Below are 16,889 nucleotides of genomic sequence, written 5' to 3' on the forward strand. Positions count from 1 at the left end.
GGAAGGTCTTGTTGGGGCAGGCATACAGGTTGCTGGAGGCCTGGCCCCTACGTGAAGTTGAGTGTGCCAATGTTAGCCTCCTTTAAGGTCAAGTACCTTTGGATGCTGTTGTCTTTATCTGTTTATATAAAATTAAAAAGTCCATCTTTCTATTGAAGTTTTATGCTAGGTTAGGGTTTGTAGGAGACAGATGGCATCTGCTTTGATAGCACTGAAGTATTAGTTACAGTGTTGACCTTAACCTCATAGATAAATAATGAGATACTTGGTTTGAATGCTGTGATTTAAAGAATGGGAGAAATGTGGCTGAAATTAGTGAAATAGATACATAACATTAATTATGGATAGAAGCAGTTATTCTTCCTAAAAACATATTCCATATCAATAAATAGTAATTAGGTAGTAGTTTATATTTTAAAAACAGAAAATATTCAATTTACCTAGAACATCCCAGCCATTCTTTCAAGTCTTAAGATTTGAATGTCAAAACCATATTTTTGTTTCTAACATCTTCCACCTACAGAAAACACCAGGTATCAAAATAATATGTACACAGTATTGCACATTAAGGATTTTAGGACACATTTATATTACTGTATTAATACGACAGCCTGATAACACTGTGAAGTAGACAGGTTGAGTGTTAGCAGCCTTTTTAAAATTTATTTCTGAGAGCGTGTGAGCCAGGGAGGGGCAGAGAGGGAGACAGAGTAGCCCTGTTTTACTGAGCAAAGTGAGGCTCAGAGCTGAGCTACTGAATCAGAACAAGTGACTGTGTGATGAGGTGGCAAGATGGGTACATGATTTCTGACTCTTCTGCACAGGATTGTTGGAGGAGAGGTCTCTGCTCAGCCTCTCTCTCACTCACTCACCTCCTTGTCCACAGGCCATACGTAGCCTCATCTTCTACAATGCCCACGGCAATAGGTCTTTTCCCTGGAGTGTGTGAGAGGGCTGTGCTGGCCTCTCATGGAGTAGCTGTAATTCAGGGGGGGTCCAAGCAGCAATGTATTCCCAGTCTATGGATTGAGCCCTTTATTTCTGCTGTGTTATTCCTTATCTCTGTGTTAAGGGTCTCACTGATACCTTCCAGTCTTCTCTCAAGTCCCGTGAGTATGCTTATGATCATTGCTTCATCAGGCATGTGACTTGTATCTATTTCGGTTAGGTTTCCAGCTGTGGCTCGTCTTGGTTCTTTCATTTGGGAAAAATTCTTGCGACGTCTCCTGGTCTTCAGCCTAATAGCTATGTGAAGAAGGGGGCCTCTCGTGCCCTTCCAGGAGGGTCACTGCTGTGTACTGTGTGTGCCCGGGCTGCTTTATCCTTCAGGCCAGTGGTCTGCAGAGGCTCTTTGCCTGTTGCGGGCAGTGTCCCAGGCCAGAAGGTGGTGCGTTTAAACTAAGTCTTCTGCCACTGGAACCGAGGCCACACAAAACTCCCAGGTTGGAATGGGCTGGAGATGTGGTGTCGCCAGGGGTTTGGGCCCGGCTCCTGGGGGAGGGAGCCGGCCGCATGGCCTGAAGCAAGCTGACTGGGAAAGTAGTTCTTCTAGAACATGGGGAGGTGGGGCTCGGTGTTGTCAGCAAGTGAGGTAGTGAGTGTGGCACTGTGCTAATTCCTGCAGGTGGCCCTACCCACTGTAGCGACTGCAATCCATTTGTCTCTGGCCCTTCCCACCTTCTTTGACGTGGCCTCTTCTCCACCTTTAGTTGGGGAGTTTGTTCTGCCAGTCTTCAGATTGATTTCTGGGGTATTTAGGATGATTTGATAGTTACCCAGTTGCATTCATGGGAGGAGGTAAGCCTAGAGTATTCCTACCCTGCCGCCACATTCCCCTTTCCTCTAATGGATACTTTTTATGCTTGGCCCTTGTTGGTGAGTGCCATTTGGAACATGAGAAAGAAGATAAAAGAACCTAGAAGCTTAAAAAAATAGTTTCACAGTATAAAGAATTAGGTCATGAGACAAATTCCATTACACCCTTGAAGACTAGACTCAGCCTGTCTCAACAATCGAGCAGAATTGTTCGGTTGTTCAGGGCTGAAGAAGCCGCTTAAAACAGCTGTATGCCTATGTACAATTGATCTCATGGACAGGCAGTGCACATCATGTAAAAACAAAGAAAGTGGAACTGTAAATAACATTAATTCTATTTGAATAGGTATTTAGGCATAGAATTATTTTTCTTACTTGGATGACAGGATGTTTTAAACTGACAGCATATATATATAAAATTGTGTTAATTTAGGCTCTTTCTTTAGGAATAAATTGCTTTTTAGCATTCTGTTCCCAAAGGAAGCCAATATTGAATAGCATTTGTCTGATTGTGGCTTTCTGATAAAGCAGAAGGACACTTACTTTTACCTTGATTTTTTTTTTTTTCTGAAGACTGAGCCATAATTACATTCAAGATTATACCTTAAATCTGAGTATTTAAAAGACCTTGGTTACATTATTTATTTTTCAGAATTAAATTACATGCAATTTAAATGCACAACATCTTCTAGAAATTATAAACACTCGTATACTAATATTAGAAGCAAACTAACCATCTGCACAACTGCCTAGGTGCCATAAGGCATGATTTCTAACTTTGGCTATGGCTCATTAAATAAGTGCTCAAATGCTAACGCACACAGTTTCACATTCTCTGGAGCCAGCAGTGAAATAGATACTGAAATAGACATTGAAAGATAACCATTTAGGAGTAAAACCAACATCTAAATATGGAGGATTTGTTTTTCTCTTCTCCAGTTCCACAGATCCCACCATCCCAATTGACCTGTGAACTGAAACAGGTGAGGCAGAACTAAGGTCTCAGATTAGTCCTTCCTAGTGGAGCCCCTGCCCCTGGAGCTTCATCTTCCTAAGGCGACCAACCTTGATGCCTGAGAAAACAGAAAGGTAGAGGCCCGTGGAGTAGTGAGTGGTAGATTTCTTACCCAGTTTGCAAGAGACTATTATTGCGTTTCCTGTTATCAGACTTCTATACAGAGCATAAAAATACCAAAGTAATCCTTACAACTTCTCTGGAATTTAAATAAATTGGGTAGTCTTTCCTTGAGACTGACATACACAACACTGTCTTATATTTAGGATTCATGATTTGTAGTATAAAATCAAACCACTTACTTGAAATCTAGATGTTCAAGTAGTACATATCCATCTATAGAAACAAAAATCACTATTACTAGTCTCAGAGGTATAGAATGCTTTCAGATTTTTCTTAAACAGTGACTGAAATTTTATGGGTGATAAGCCAGTAACTTACATTTGCCTTTAGAATTGCGACAAATCACTAGATTTTCTTCAGTGGTGTCAATGACTTGCAGTTCTTCTCCAGGGGTTATTGGCAAATCAAACATTCCATTTCTTGAATTCCTGGAACATGCCACTGCTGTGTTGATGACAGTAATCTCTTTATCATACTGAAACAAGAAATTACTAGTCAGACTATGTGTGCATAGTTTTTATTCTAACAAAATTGATGGAGGACATAATAGTAAAATGCCACAATCTCACATTTAATTTGGTATAATCATATTTTCAAAGTATTTTCATCCCTGTTATCTAATTGTACTAGAATAAATTTTGGTGGATGAGAGATCTCTAACATCTCTTTAGAGATCTCTAAAGAAATAGGTATGTTAACCATTCCAGTAATAAAGTTACCCCCAAACTCAGGAATGGAGAAGTTTAAAAAATAAGAGGGGAAGAGAAAAATCTGTGTAGCGCTTTACAGTTTATAATGTTCTTACATACCTAGCTTTGCTAGGTGGCACTCTTCCTACCCTTCCTCTCTGGGCTTATGTATAAAGTAGTAGGAATGGGGGCTAATTCCCACTCTCCTTCTGTGGTCAAAAGACAGGCGTTTGTGAAACAAACTGAGGAGGAATTCAATGTCTGACCTTAAGGTGTGTGATAAACTAGCCAGCCTATACATTTATAGGTGCATCACCTTCTAATGTATTGAAATCTGGTGACTCAGACATCTGCTTCACCAAATTAGAGTGGCTGGACAGCTCCCTCTGCTCAGGACAGTCTGTTTATACCTAATATCTCTACACATACTTACCTCCCACTCTCAGAAATGTAAATTTGGATGATAAATGATGGGATCTGATTCACAAGATAGATCTTGCTTTTGTCCAACAAAGTAATAGTTTCCTCCCTGGTTTCTAGGCCATTGTTCACTATGAATACAGTGATTTCTTAACATGAAAATCTGATCAGGTCACTTTCCTTTCTGTCAAGTGCTAAAGATTCTTCATTACTTGCACACTAAGATCCACATTTCTCAGCTTGATATTCAGGGTCCTTTGCAGACTGTCATTTCTCATGCTTCCATTTCTGCCCTGTTAATGAAGCCACATCAAGCTATAGGATGATCCTGAATATACCATGTACCTTTTATATTTCCAGGCCGTTGCTCATGGGGTTTTCATACTGCAGTATCTTTTTCTCTTAACATGGAGACTTTCACGACTGCCATGTGTAATTTTGTTTAATTGCACCACTTTGTATGTACTTAATAAACATATTGTCTTATAAAATGGAAGACAGTTTTATTCATCCTTTGTACCCTCAGTCTATAGTACCAATGAGGCACTAATCTTACATGATTTTAGCTGAATACAAATTACTGAAATGGCATAGTTTTTCTAATGATATAAGAAAACCCACCACAGGTAATAAGGAATAGAATCATACACACGGGACAATGGGAATTTCTGTCCCATATGAGACAGTCACAAATATAGTTAGAAAAGTACTAGACAGAATGTAGGGTCTTTCCAAAAATTGTTACTTGCTAGAAACAATCGTTTTTCACCTAAACTACTAACATCACAGTTGCAGTAAATAATTTCATAGCAGTTTCTAGATAGAATAACTCTAATCAGCTTTGGTACACAGCAGGAGTTACTGGGGCACCTGGGTGGCTCAGTCAGTTGAGCATCCCAACTCTTGATTTTGCTTCACCTCATGGGATTGAGCCCTGGGTCAGGCTCCACACTGAGGGTGAAGTCTGCTCAAGACTCTCTCTTCCCCACTCTGCCCCTCTTTCCCACGTGCGCACACTCTATTAAAAAAGCAGGAGTTATGAATGATTACGAGGGAGTCATGTATATTCCCTTTTTTATCCAGTCCAAAAACACTTTTGGACATTTATAAAGGTAATCTTATTCTGTTCCACACATGGATATAAAGATAACTCTGTCCTCTAAGAGCTCATCGGTTAATTGGTGAACACATAATTGCAATAATGTAATAAGCTCAAATACAGAGGTATATAGAGGAAGAGTAATTTCCTTAATGAGCAAGTGTGGGTCGGTCTTCCTGGAGGAGAGAAGATGAGTTAACTGGAGGCTGATAAATGAGTAAGAGCTAGTCAGATGGCGAAAAGTAACAAGAATGTACCAGACAGTTGGAATGGAACAAGCAAATGCTTAGAGGAAGGGAACAGTAGGACAGGTGATTGAGGACAGAACTATGCATAGTTTGTTGCCAAAGCATGAAGTACAAGGTAAATAAAGAATGGCAGGAAATAAAACCAGAAAGACAAGCAAAGGTATGACATGAAGAGCTTTCTATGCCATGATAGGAAGCCTCACCTTTATCCATTTGGTAATGGGGATTAGTAGTGACTTGGCCAAGTTTTATGAGCAGGATGCACACATTCTCAATCCAGGATCTGGGACCTGGGAGGCTATTCATATTTCTTAAATTAAAACAATCTCCTGGTGACAGTATATGAAATCAGAAGGGAGAACCGTTTGAACCTTGGAATTCAGGAAATCCTCCATGGATTCTTAATGACAGAAAAAGTCAAGGAGCCTTAGATACTGCTTCCTTCATTCACTCATTCAGCTATTCATTTGTTTATCTAATCATTCAGTCATTCAGTGAACGCTGTATCCAGGTATGTGAGGACCTGGGAAGCAAGGAATGAGACAAGATCTCTCCTTCAGTGAGGACTCGAGTTTAGTTCAGAATACACACACATACACAGGCTGTTAGGCAGAGTGGGTAACATGTGAACAGAGCCTTAAAGAATAACTCAGGAATTTTTCTGGGAGGCTAGCATGTACAAAGGCATGATCATATAGAAATGCATCAGGAAATAGCAGTTATCAGTAGTGGATCGTATCTACCCCAGAGGCAGAGGTGCAAAACTCTTGTAGAATCTTTAACAATATTAAAGGCTAGGAATTTCTACTTTAAATTAATAATTACCTTCAGAGGAGAACATACCTCAAATTGTTCTCTAAAACGTTTTTCTTCTTTTTCCATTCTGATCTTTTCTAAGTTTTGCTTCTTGCTTCTAAAGAAATTTCTAGGAGATTAAGGGGCAAGAAATACGCAGATAGGGTTGAATGTACCACAATAAAACGCTTAAGTTTCCAAATCTATAAACTCATTCTACTTCAGGATAAATTCAGGTATAATTTTGTGTGTATATGTATACTTTTATATAAAATCATATAATCCTATAGATCTAGGTGTGTATAGAAATATATATATATATATATATATATATATATATATATATATGTTTCCACTTAGAGCAGGGTGTCAGAACAACTGAGCAGGGTGAGTAATACCAGTTGCTTTTTCCTGTAATTAAAAAGTTGTGGTTTCTTTTTGGATACCAAGATAATTTGGAATAAAATAAAATTGGTTAAACAAGAAACTTTTCTAAAGCAGACTTCAAAGTATAATTAACTTGTTTACAAAAATCATAAATCTATGTGTTTCAATCAGAGAACTGTCCTGTTTGCAGAATGGTTCTGGAGAAGAACTGAATTAAGAAAATAAAGCAAGTTGCCACAAAATAGGTGCAAAATTGTCAGCACATAAAAGGGGATAGATACAGCAGACTGAATACCCTCTTAACTCCTCCCATTTCCTCCTTCCTGTTCTTCATGTGGGGATTGGTGCTTTTTTAGCAGTTTAATATATTGACAGAAGGAAAAAAGGCAGGTCATATTAGTTTTATTCAGGAGTGTCTCCTGCATCTGTTTCATTCTGTCCCAAGACTACAGCCACTGACACATTTCATTTCTTGCCTGAGATACCATCTTCTTTTTGCCTTTCCTTTCTCAAATCCATCTGCATACTGATCTCTTGAGTCATCTTTCTAAAATGTAATTGATCATGTCATCTTTTGCTTAAAATCTTTCATCTGTCTCTACTGCCCATAAGATAAAGGCAAATTCCTTAGGGTGGTACACAGGGCATTTTCTAATTTGGCCCCAATCTACCTTTTCCATACACACACACACACACACACACCCATACACAAACTCTACATCTTGGAACATCTTAGAAGGTGGGCTATTTCTATGCCTTTATAGCATGGCTTTATATCCTTCCCCAACTTCTCTGAAAACTTGTCATCATCGATTGAGAAAGAGATCATAAAATAGAGAATAATAAAAGGGTTGAACTAATATAGAAAACATTTCTTGTTGGTAGAGTAAGTTACGACAGAAATCACTTTAAAAGGAACAAAAAGGACATAGAAATTGATACATCAATCAATAGGAATATGGTAGCCCTAATAACTGCAATGTAAAATTTACTCCGTTGAAAATAAAAGTAAACTATAATATCAGCTTGTTGTAAGAACTTAATAGGCACTAGAAAATTGTTTCCCGAAAAGACTTATGTGTACATTAAAATACTAAACTTTTGCGGGAGGAGGGGGAGGGGGCGGGAGATGTCAACAATTTCACTGAAACTTTCTCTCGTGGAATTCTATTTTACTATGCTAAGTAAAAGTATGAAGTTTAGGTGGAGAGATGCTTTTCTAGTCTCTGAATACATCTTTTGAACTTGGGAAAAGTTACATCAGCCTAAACCCAGAGATGGCCATTTTATGCCATCCTCTGAGTTTAAATTTGATATAGACAGATGTCTGCTTCCTTTTGGGGTTCCCTTATAGTACTTTTCTAGACAGGTTTCCTAGAGCAGACAAATCACACAGTGTTCCCAGCTCAATGACTGTTTAATAGATGTCTTGGGGAAAGTGCCCTATCCTAACAATTGAGAAGACCAGAGCACAGATCATATAGTAACCATCTGGGACAGTAAAAACATCACCTCCTCCATAGCCAACTCTGGGAACTCGAATCACATGAATGAAGGTTAGATCTTGAGTTGCAATATACTTTTTAAATTATAACACTAATGTAGTCATAGCTAGAATTGTGTTCCAGGGAAATTAATCTGGTTATGTGATCACAGTTTCTCAAAGTTTAAGTTCTAATTGGTGTATTATTAATTTAAGTTCCATCTATAGAGGAAAAGTTCTTACAGCCTAAAAGAAGATGAAGGTTTTTCCTCATTTGATAAAGGCTAGCTTGAAAGTTTTCCTTACTCCCTATCCACCAAAAGTATGGACAACGATGATGAAGATAAATGTGTGTGGCACTTTACGTTTTTATATTCTTTGTCTCTTGTAATCCTCTCAACTATACTATGATGTAGGTGCTATTATTCTCACATGACCGATGTGGAATGTGAAAATCAAATTTAATGACTTGCCTAAGGTCACACAACTAGTAAGAGGTGCAAATTTCAACAGATAAGCTATAATGTAAATGCACCTGTGTACCTACCTTTCAGATTCTTCAACACCTTTTTTCTCTTTCTTTTCCTTTGCCATCAAAAACTTGGGCTTCCAAGTTTTTAGTTTATCTTCATTTCTGAGGAGAAAAATATTTTGAGCAAGTAGATAAAGATTGAACTAAAACATTTATGGAAATGTCAGCATTTTCTGGACAATTATGTTTTACAAAAAAATTAAAATATCATCTAGAAGTATATTTGGATAATCTGTGTCAAGGCCAGATTGTGAATATCTTAAGCTTTGAAAGCCATATCATCTCTATGGTAACTACTAAACTCTGCTGTTGTAACTGTATTTACAAAAACAAGTGGCCAGCTATTTTGGCCCACAGGCCATAGTTTGCTGACCTCTGATGTGTGGTGATCCAAATTTGAAACCAGAAGCAAGAGATCAACCTGCTTATAATCACATTTCCCTTCCTGAGCCTCAGTTTCCTTGCCTCTAAAACGTGAATAATATTAATCATTACCGTGAGATGAGACAAATCTAACTAGTGTTTAACATTAGTAGCAAAGGATGCGAGGAAGAGCCGGGGAAGATGGTGGAGTTGGAAGACCCTAAGCTTACCTGGTCCCATGGATACAACTAGGTAACACCCACATCAGTGTAAAAAATCCAGAAAATAATCTGGAGACTGGCAGAACAGATTCTGTACAGCTAAATGTAGAGAAGAGGCCATATGGAAGAGGCTCAGAAGGGCAGAGTCACTGTAGGAAGCTAAACAGACCCACCCTCAAGACTGTACAGAGGAAGGAGGGAGGGATGCTGTGGGCAAGGAGAAAGGAAAGAAACAGACACCCCAGGCATGGGGAAGATGAACCCCACCCCCCAATGACATTTAGCTTTGAAAACTAGAGGGGCCAAATTTCATGAGTTCTTACATTCAGTTGGGCTTAACACCTGTAAGTTTAAAAATCAGTGCGATCAAAAAAAAAAAAAAAAAAAAGTGCCATCAACTCTGGGAGAGCAAAGAGGGAGAAAAAGCAGTGTCCTTTTCTTTAAAGAGACAGCACAACAAATAGTTCCAAGGGATACACCATAGAAGCAACAGTTTAAAAAAACACCTGGGGCATAAGGGAAGGATAGTTGTTTACTAATCTCAGAACATGTGCTGGAAGGACAGGGATCTTCTCCAGGAATAAAGGAGTAGGTGGGCACCATTTCCTCTCCTACCCCCAAGCTTGACACCTATGGGAACCAATGCAGTGAACACTCTCCACCTAGCTTGCTAACACCAGTCGCCTCGCCCCCATGCACTTCTGTGGATCTGCCCCTTCCAACCCAGCCTGCGAAGTTGCAGGTCCCCTCTCGGAGGGTGGACCTTGTTGGCACCACACCCACCCCTGCCTCCTCCTGTTGACTTCTTCAGCACTTGACTGGAGCTTGTCCAAAGCAATGCCACAAGCCTGGCAGTGTGCAAGCAGACCCAACAGGGGCCAGCACACTGCAAACTGCTCCAGGAGAGGGGAAGATAATCATACATACCAGTCAGACTGTGGCCCCAGCAGCAGGCTGGGGGCAGACATCTGGTATGATTACAGGCCCTGCCCACCAACAAGCTTCTCAGGACAACACAGGGGAGCTGTCCTGCAGTTCAGTGCTATTGCATCTCTAGCAAATGCCTGGTCTGAGTCAACTCAAACACAAGGAAGCCCGAGTCTAGCCTAAAAACACAGGGACCAAATCTTGCCTACAACAGGTAGAGAGCCATTGCAGATGACTGGACTTGAGCCAAAGGCACCTCAGCCATAGCAGCAAGGCTCATGCAACACACAAAGGAAGGACCCCAGCTGCACCAGGTTCTGGTGAACAGGGGACAATACCTTGCAGGGCACTGTAGGACCTTTTCTTAATAAACCCACTACTTTCAAAAGCAGGAGGTGTACGTGACTTTTTAACACACAGAAACAGACATGAAGAGTTAGACAAAATGAGGAGACAAGAATGTGTCCCAAATGAAAAAAACACGACAAAACCAGTAGCAGATATAAGCAAAATGGAAATAAGTAATATGCTTGATAGAGAATTTAAAGTAATGGTCATAAGGATACAGACTTGAGAAAAGAGTGGAGAACCCCAGTGAGACCCTCAACAAAGAGACAAAACATAAAAATGAACCAGTCAGAGATGAAGAACTCAATAACTGAAATTAAAAATATATTAGATGGAATAAAGTATAGGTTAGAGGAAGCAGAATAACTGACCAGAGACCTGGAGGACAAAGTAATGTGAAGCAAGATGAATGGTGGGGGGTGGGGGGAGAACGAAGAGACTTAGGGAACTTAGCAACAGCATGAAGTGCATTAACATTCATTTTATCAGGATCCCAGAAGGAGAGGACAAAGATGAGGGGGCAGAAATTTATTTGATGAAATAATAGCTGAAAGTTTCCAGAAGGTAGGGAAAGAAACACATTCAGATCCAGGAAGCACAGAAAGTTCCCAACCAAATCAAACCAAGGAGGTCCACACCAAGACACATAGTGATTAAAATGGCAAAAAGAGAGTGACAAGGAGAGAATTTTAAAAGCAGCAAAAGAAAACAGTTACATGCAAGGGAAACTCCATTAAGCTATCAGCTGATTTTTTTTTTTAGCAGAAACTGCAGGCCAGAAAGGAGTGAGATGATACATTCAAAGTGCTGAAAGAAAAAAACCCCTGCAGCCAAGAATACTACTATATCCAGCAAGGCTATCATTCAAAACAGAAGAAGAAATAAGGGATTTCCCAAATAAAAGGTAAAGGGAATTCATGATCACTAAACCAACCCTGTAAGAAATATTAAAGGGGACTCTTTGAATGGAAAGGAAAGACCATAAGTAGGAGTAAAGTAGGAAGCACAAAAGTAGTAAAAATAAGTATATCTATAAAAATCAGTCAAGGGGCGCCTGGGTGGCTCAGTCGGTTAAGTATCCGACTTCAGCTCAGGTCACGATCTCACGGTCTGTGAGTTCGAGCCCCGCGTTGGGTTCTGGGCTGATGGCTCAGAGCCTGGAGCCTGCTTCTGATTCTGTGTCTCCCTCTCTCTCTGCCCATCCCCCATTCATGCTCTGTCTCTGTCTCAAAAATAAATAAACATTAAAAAAAATTAAAAAACAAATCAGTCAAGAGATTCACAAAATAAAAGGATGTAAAATATGACACATCTACATAAAATGGGAGGAGGGGAGTAAAGAATGGGTTCAAACTTAAGCAACCATAAATGAAGTATAGATTGCCATATGCAAAAGATATTATATATAAATCTAATGGTAGCCACAAGTAAAAAACCAGTAATAGATATGCAAAGAATAAAGGAAAGGAATCCAACTATATCTCTAAATAAAGCCAGCAAACTGTGGGAGAAGAGAGCAAGAGAAGAAAGGAACAGAGTAAAACAACCACAGAACAAATAAAATGGCAATGAATACATACTTACCAAAAATTACTTTGAATGTAAATGGACTAAGCATTTCAATCAAAAGACACAGGGTGACAGAATGGATTTAAAAAAAAAAAAAAAAAAAAGGCAAGACCCATTTATATGCTGCCAGCAAGAGACTCATGTTAGACCTAAAGACCCCTGCAGATTGATAGTGAAGTGATAGAAAAGCATTTATCATGCAAATGGAAGTGAAAAGAAAGCCAGGGTAGCAATGCTTATATCAGACAAAATAGACTTTAAAATAAAGACTGTAACAAGAGACAAAGGATGCTGTATAATCATAAAGGGAACAATCCAACAAGAAGATATAATAATTGTAAATATTTATGCACCCAACATGGAAGCACCCAAATACATAGAGCAGATAATAACAATTGACAGTAATACAACAGTAGGGGATTTTAACACCCCATTTATATCAATGGACAGATCATCTTAACAGAAGATCAACAAAGACACAGTGGCTTTGAATGACACATTGGGTCAGATATATCTAACAGATACATTCAGAACATTCCATCCTAGAACAGAATACACATTCTTTTCAAGTGCACATGGAACATTCTCCAGCACATATCACATATTAGGCACAAAACAAGTCTCAACAAATTCAAGATCAAAGTCATACAATGCACCTTTTCTGATCAAGACATTATGAAACTAGAAATCAACCATAAGAAAACATCTGGAAAGAATTCAAATACAGGGAGGTTAAATAACATGCTAGTAAACAATGAATGGGTCAAACAAGAAATCAAAGAGGAAATGAAAAATACATGGAGAGGGGCGCCTGGGTGGCGCGGCACAGTCGGTTAAGCGTCCGACTTCAGCCAGGTCACGATCTCGCGGTCCGTGAGTTCGAGCCCCGCGTCGGGCTCTGGGCTGATGGCTCGGAGCCTGGAGCCTGTTTCCGATTCTGTGTCTCCCTCTCTCTCTGCCCCTCCCCCGTTCATGCTCTGTCTCTCTCTGTCCCAAAAAAATAAATAAACGTTGAAAGAAAAATACATGGAGAGAAATGAACATGAAAACATAATGGTCCAAAATCTTTGGGATGCAGCAAAAGCTGTTCTAAGAGGGAAGCTTATAGCAACACAGGCCTACCCAAGCAGCAAGAAAAATATCAAAAAATAACCTCATTTTACACCCAAAGGAGTTAGGAAAAGAACAAAACCCCCAAACCAGTAGAAGGAAGGCAATAAAAACATTAGACCATAAATAACATAGAAAATAAAAATAATAGAAAGGATCGATGAAACCAGGAGCTGCTTCTTTGAAAAGATAAATGAAATTGATAAAAATCTTTAGACTCCTAAAAAAGGAGAAGACTCAAAATCAGAAATGAAAGAGCAGAAACAACAGACACTGCAGAAATACAAGAATTGTAAGAGAATATTATGAAAAATTATATGCCAACAAATTGGAAAACCTAGAAGAAATGGAAAAATTCCCAGAAACATATAACCTACCAAAACTGAATCAAGAAGAAATAGAAAATTTGAACAAATTGATTACCAGCAAAGAAACTGAATCCATAATCAAAAAACAGAAGCCCAGGACCAGAGAGCTTCACAGGTGAATTCTACCAAACTTTCAAAGAAGAGTTAATATCCATTCTTAGGAAATTATTAAAAAAAAAAAAAACAATAACAGAAGAGTAAGGAAAGCTTCCAAATTCATTCTATGAGGCCAGCATTACCCTTATTCCAAAACCAAATAAAGACACTATAAAAAAAGAGAACTACAGGTCAGTATCTTCGATGAATATAGATGTAAAAATTCTCAATGAAATATTAGCAAACTGAATCCAACAATACATTAAAATCCATCACAATCAAGTGAGATTTACTTCTGGGATGCAAGGGTGATTCAGTATTCACAAATCAATCAACATGATATGTCATATCAACAAAAGAAAGGATAAAAACCACATGATCATTCCAATAGATGCAGAAAAAAAATCTGACAAAGTACAACATCGATGCATGCATTAACAAAGTAGGTTTAGAAAGAACATACCTCAACGTAATTAAGGCCATAAATGAAAAACCCACAACTGACATCATCCTCAATGGTAAAAAACTGAGAACTTTACCCCTAAGATTAGGACCAAGACAAACATATCTACCCTCACTACTTTTATTTAACAGAGTACTGGAAATCTGAGCCACAGCAATCAGAGAAGAAAAAGGAATAAAAAGTACTCAGATTGGTAAGGAAAAGGTAAAACTTTCACTATTTGTAGATGACATGATGCTATATATAGAAAACCCAAAAGACTCCACCAAAAAACGGCTAGAACTGATAAATGAATTAAGATCACAGAATGCAAAATCAATATACAGAAGTCTGTTACATTTCTATGCACTAACAATGAAGCAGCAGAGAGATTGAGCAATCCCATGTATAACTGCAGAAAAAATAAAATAGGAATAAATTTAACCAAGGAGATGAAAGACCTGTAATCTTTGACACAAATGGAAAGCTATTCCATGTTCGATGATTGACGTAACCAATATTGTTGGTTTAGAAATTTAATGCAATCCCTATCAAAATACTAACAGCAATTTTTCAAAGAACTAGAACAATCCTAAAATTTGTATGGAACCACAAAGGACCCCAAATAGCCAGAGCAATCTTGAAAAGATTAATAAAACTAGAGGTATCACAATCTCACATTCCAAAATATACTACAAAGGTATAGGAATCAAAACAATACGGTGGAGACACAAAACAGACACATACATCAATGGAAGAGAAAAACCAGAAGTAAAATCACAATTATATGGTCAATTAATCTTTGATACAGAAGGAAGAATATTCAATCGGAAAAAGTGTCTTCAACAAATAGTGATGGGAAAACTAGACAGCTATATACAAAACAATGAACCTGGACCACTTTCTTATACTGCACACAAAAATAAACTCAAAGTGGATTAAAGACCTAAGTATGAGACCTGAAACTATAGAAATTCTAGAAGAAAGCACAGGCAGTAATTTCTCAGACATAAGCTGTATCAACAGTTTTCTGCATCTGTCTCCTGAGGCAGAGGAAATAAAAGCAAAAGTAAACTATTGGGACTACATCAAAATAAAAAGCTTCTTTATGCACAGCCAAGGAAACAACAAAACTAAAAGGCAACCTACTGAACGGGAGAAGCTATTTGCAAATGACATATCTGATAATGGGTTAGTATCCAAAATATATAAAGAACTCCTACATCCCAACACCAAAAAACAAACAAAAGAACCCAAACAATCCAAATAAAAATGAGAAGAACATTTTTCCAAAGAAGACATACCGACACATGAAAAGATGTTCAACCTTACTCACCATACGGGAAATGCAAACCAAAACCACAATGAAATACCACCTCACACCTGTTGGAATAGCTAACATAAAAAACACAAGAAACAACAAGTGTTTGTGAGGATGTGGAAAAAAGGAACCCTCATGCACTGTTGTCGGGAATGCAAACTGGTGTAGCCACTGTGGCAAACGTTATAGAGATTCCTCAAAAAATTGAAAATATAATTACCACATGATCCAGCAATTCCACTACTGGGTATTTACCCAAAGAAATTAAAAACACTGATTGAAAAAACACAGATCACCCCTATGTTTATTGCAGCATTATTTACAACAGCCAAGATATAGAAGCAGCCCAAGTGTCCGTCAATAGATGAATGGATCAAGAAGTAGTATGTAACAACCACAACAAAAAGTAGTATAAAAAACATGTATCCATGCACGCACACACACACACACACAGGTATATTTCTCAGCCATAAAAAAGAATAAAATTTTTCCATTTGCAACAGCATGGATGGATTTAGAGAATATAATGCTAAGTGAAATAAGCCAGAGGAAGACAAAACACCCTATGATTTTACTCAGATGTGGAATTTAAGAAACAAAATAAATGAACAAAAAAGGACAAAGCAAAAAACAGACTCAACTATAGAGAACTGATGGTTACCAGAGGAGAGGTGGGTGGGTGGTGCGGTGGGTGAAAGAGGTTAAGAGTAGACTTATCATGATAAGCACTGAGTAATGTATAGAATGGTTGAATCCCTATATTACACACATGAAAATGATATAATACTCTATGTTAATTAAAAAAATACTGGAGATTGGGAGGTAGGTGACAGTGTAAACAAGGTTGCCCATAAATTGGTAACTTTTAAAGCTGGGTAATGGGTACATGAGGGTTCATCATAACATTCTATTTTTCTACATTTGGAATTTTCAGTAAGAAATTCTTTTTAACGAAGACCATTCAAAGAAAAAATAAAAGGATGCAGGGAGGGGAGGGTATCATAGAAGGAACTAAAACTTTCTGAGCACTGGTGTGCCTGGGTGGCTCAGTCGGTTAAGGGTCCGACTTTGGCTCAGGTCATGGTCTCGTGGTTTGTGGGTTCGGGCCCCACGTTGGACTCTGTGCGACAGCTCGGAGCCTGGAGCCTGCTTCAGATTCTGTGTCTCCCTGTCTCTCTGCCCCTCCCCTGTTCATGCTGTCTCTGTCTCTCAAAAATAAATAAATGTTAAAAAAAATCAAAAAAAACTTTCTGAGCACCTGTGTGTCAAGTTTTATGCTGTTAACCAATTTAGTTTTCACAGTGACAATTCTGAGTATTTAAAAAATTGGAAGATGTAGAAAAGAGACAAAATAAGCATAATCTGACCTCTCAAAGACCTCTAAGTTTCCTTTAAAACATCCTTCCTAGCACTTTTAAAAATTGAATTGAGATCATACTATACATACAGTTTTGCATTCTATTTTTTAATTGTTATTATAGAGTAACACTTCTCCATGTCATTAGAAATTCTTTAGTA

The 16,889-nt window shown here is 38.4% G+C and overlaps 1 protein-coding gene across 5 annotated transcripts in view; it reads right to left on the reverse strand.

Annotated features, from left to right (window-relative positions):
• Positions 1–2,432: 2,432 nt before the first annotated feature.
• Positions 2,433–16,889, reverse strand: part of FYB2 (FYN binding protein 2) — a 130,236-nt gene continuing 115,779 nt past the window's right edge. For 3 of the 5 annotated variants that reach the window (XM_086717094.1, XM_086717096.1, XM_086717095.1), the window contains 5 exons: positions 8,622–8,708; positions 6,253–6,334; positions 3,272–3,428; positions 3,133–3,166; positions 2,433–2,888 (listed from right to left, as the gene is read on the reverse strand). In XM_086717094.1, the coding sequence (XP_086573220.1) occupies positions 2,867–2,888; positions 3,133–3,166; positions 3,272–3,428; positions 6,253–6,334; positions 8,622–8,708 (382 nt within the window). In that variant the 3' untranslated portion in view covers positions 2,433–2,866. Of the gene's footprint in view, positions 2,889–3,132; positions 3,167–3,232; positions 3,429–6,252; positions 6,335–8,621; positions 8,709–16,889 lie in introns of those variants that run through there. The other 2 variants (XR_015254733.1, XM_086717097.1) reach the window with 2 other exon arrangements.

Source organism: Puma concolor, chromosome C1, assembly GCF_028749965.1.
Source record: "Puma concolor isolate L17-30 chromosome C1, mPumCon1.1.hap2, whole genome shotgun sequence".
Lineage (NCBI taxonomy): Eukaryota > Metazoa > Chordata > Mammalia > Carnivora > Felidae > Puma > Puma concolor.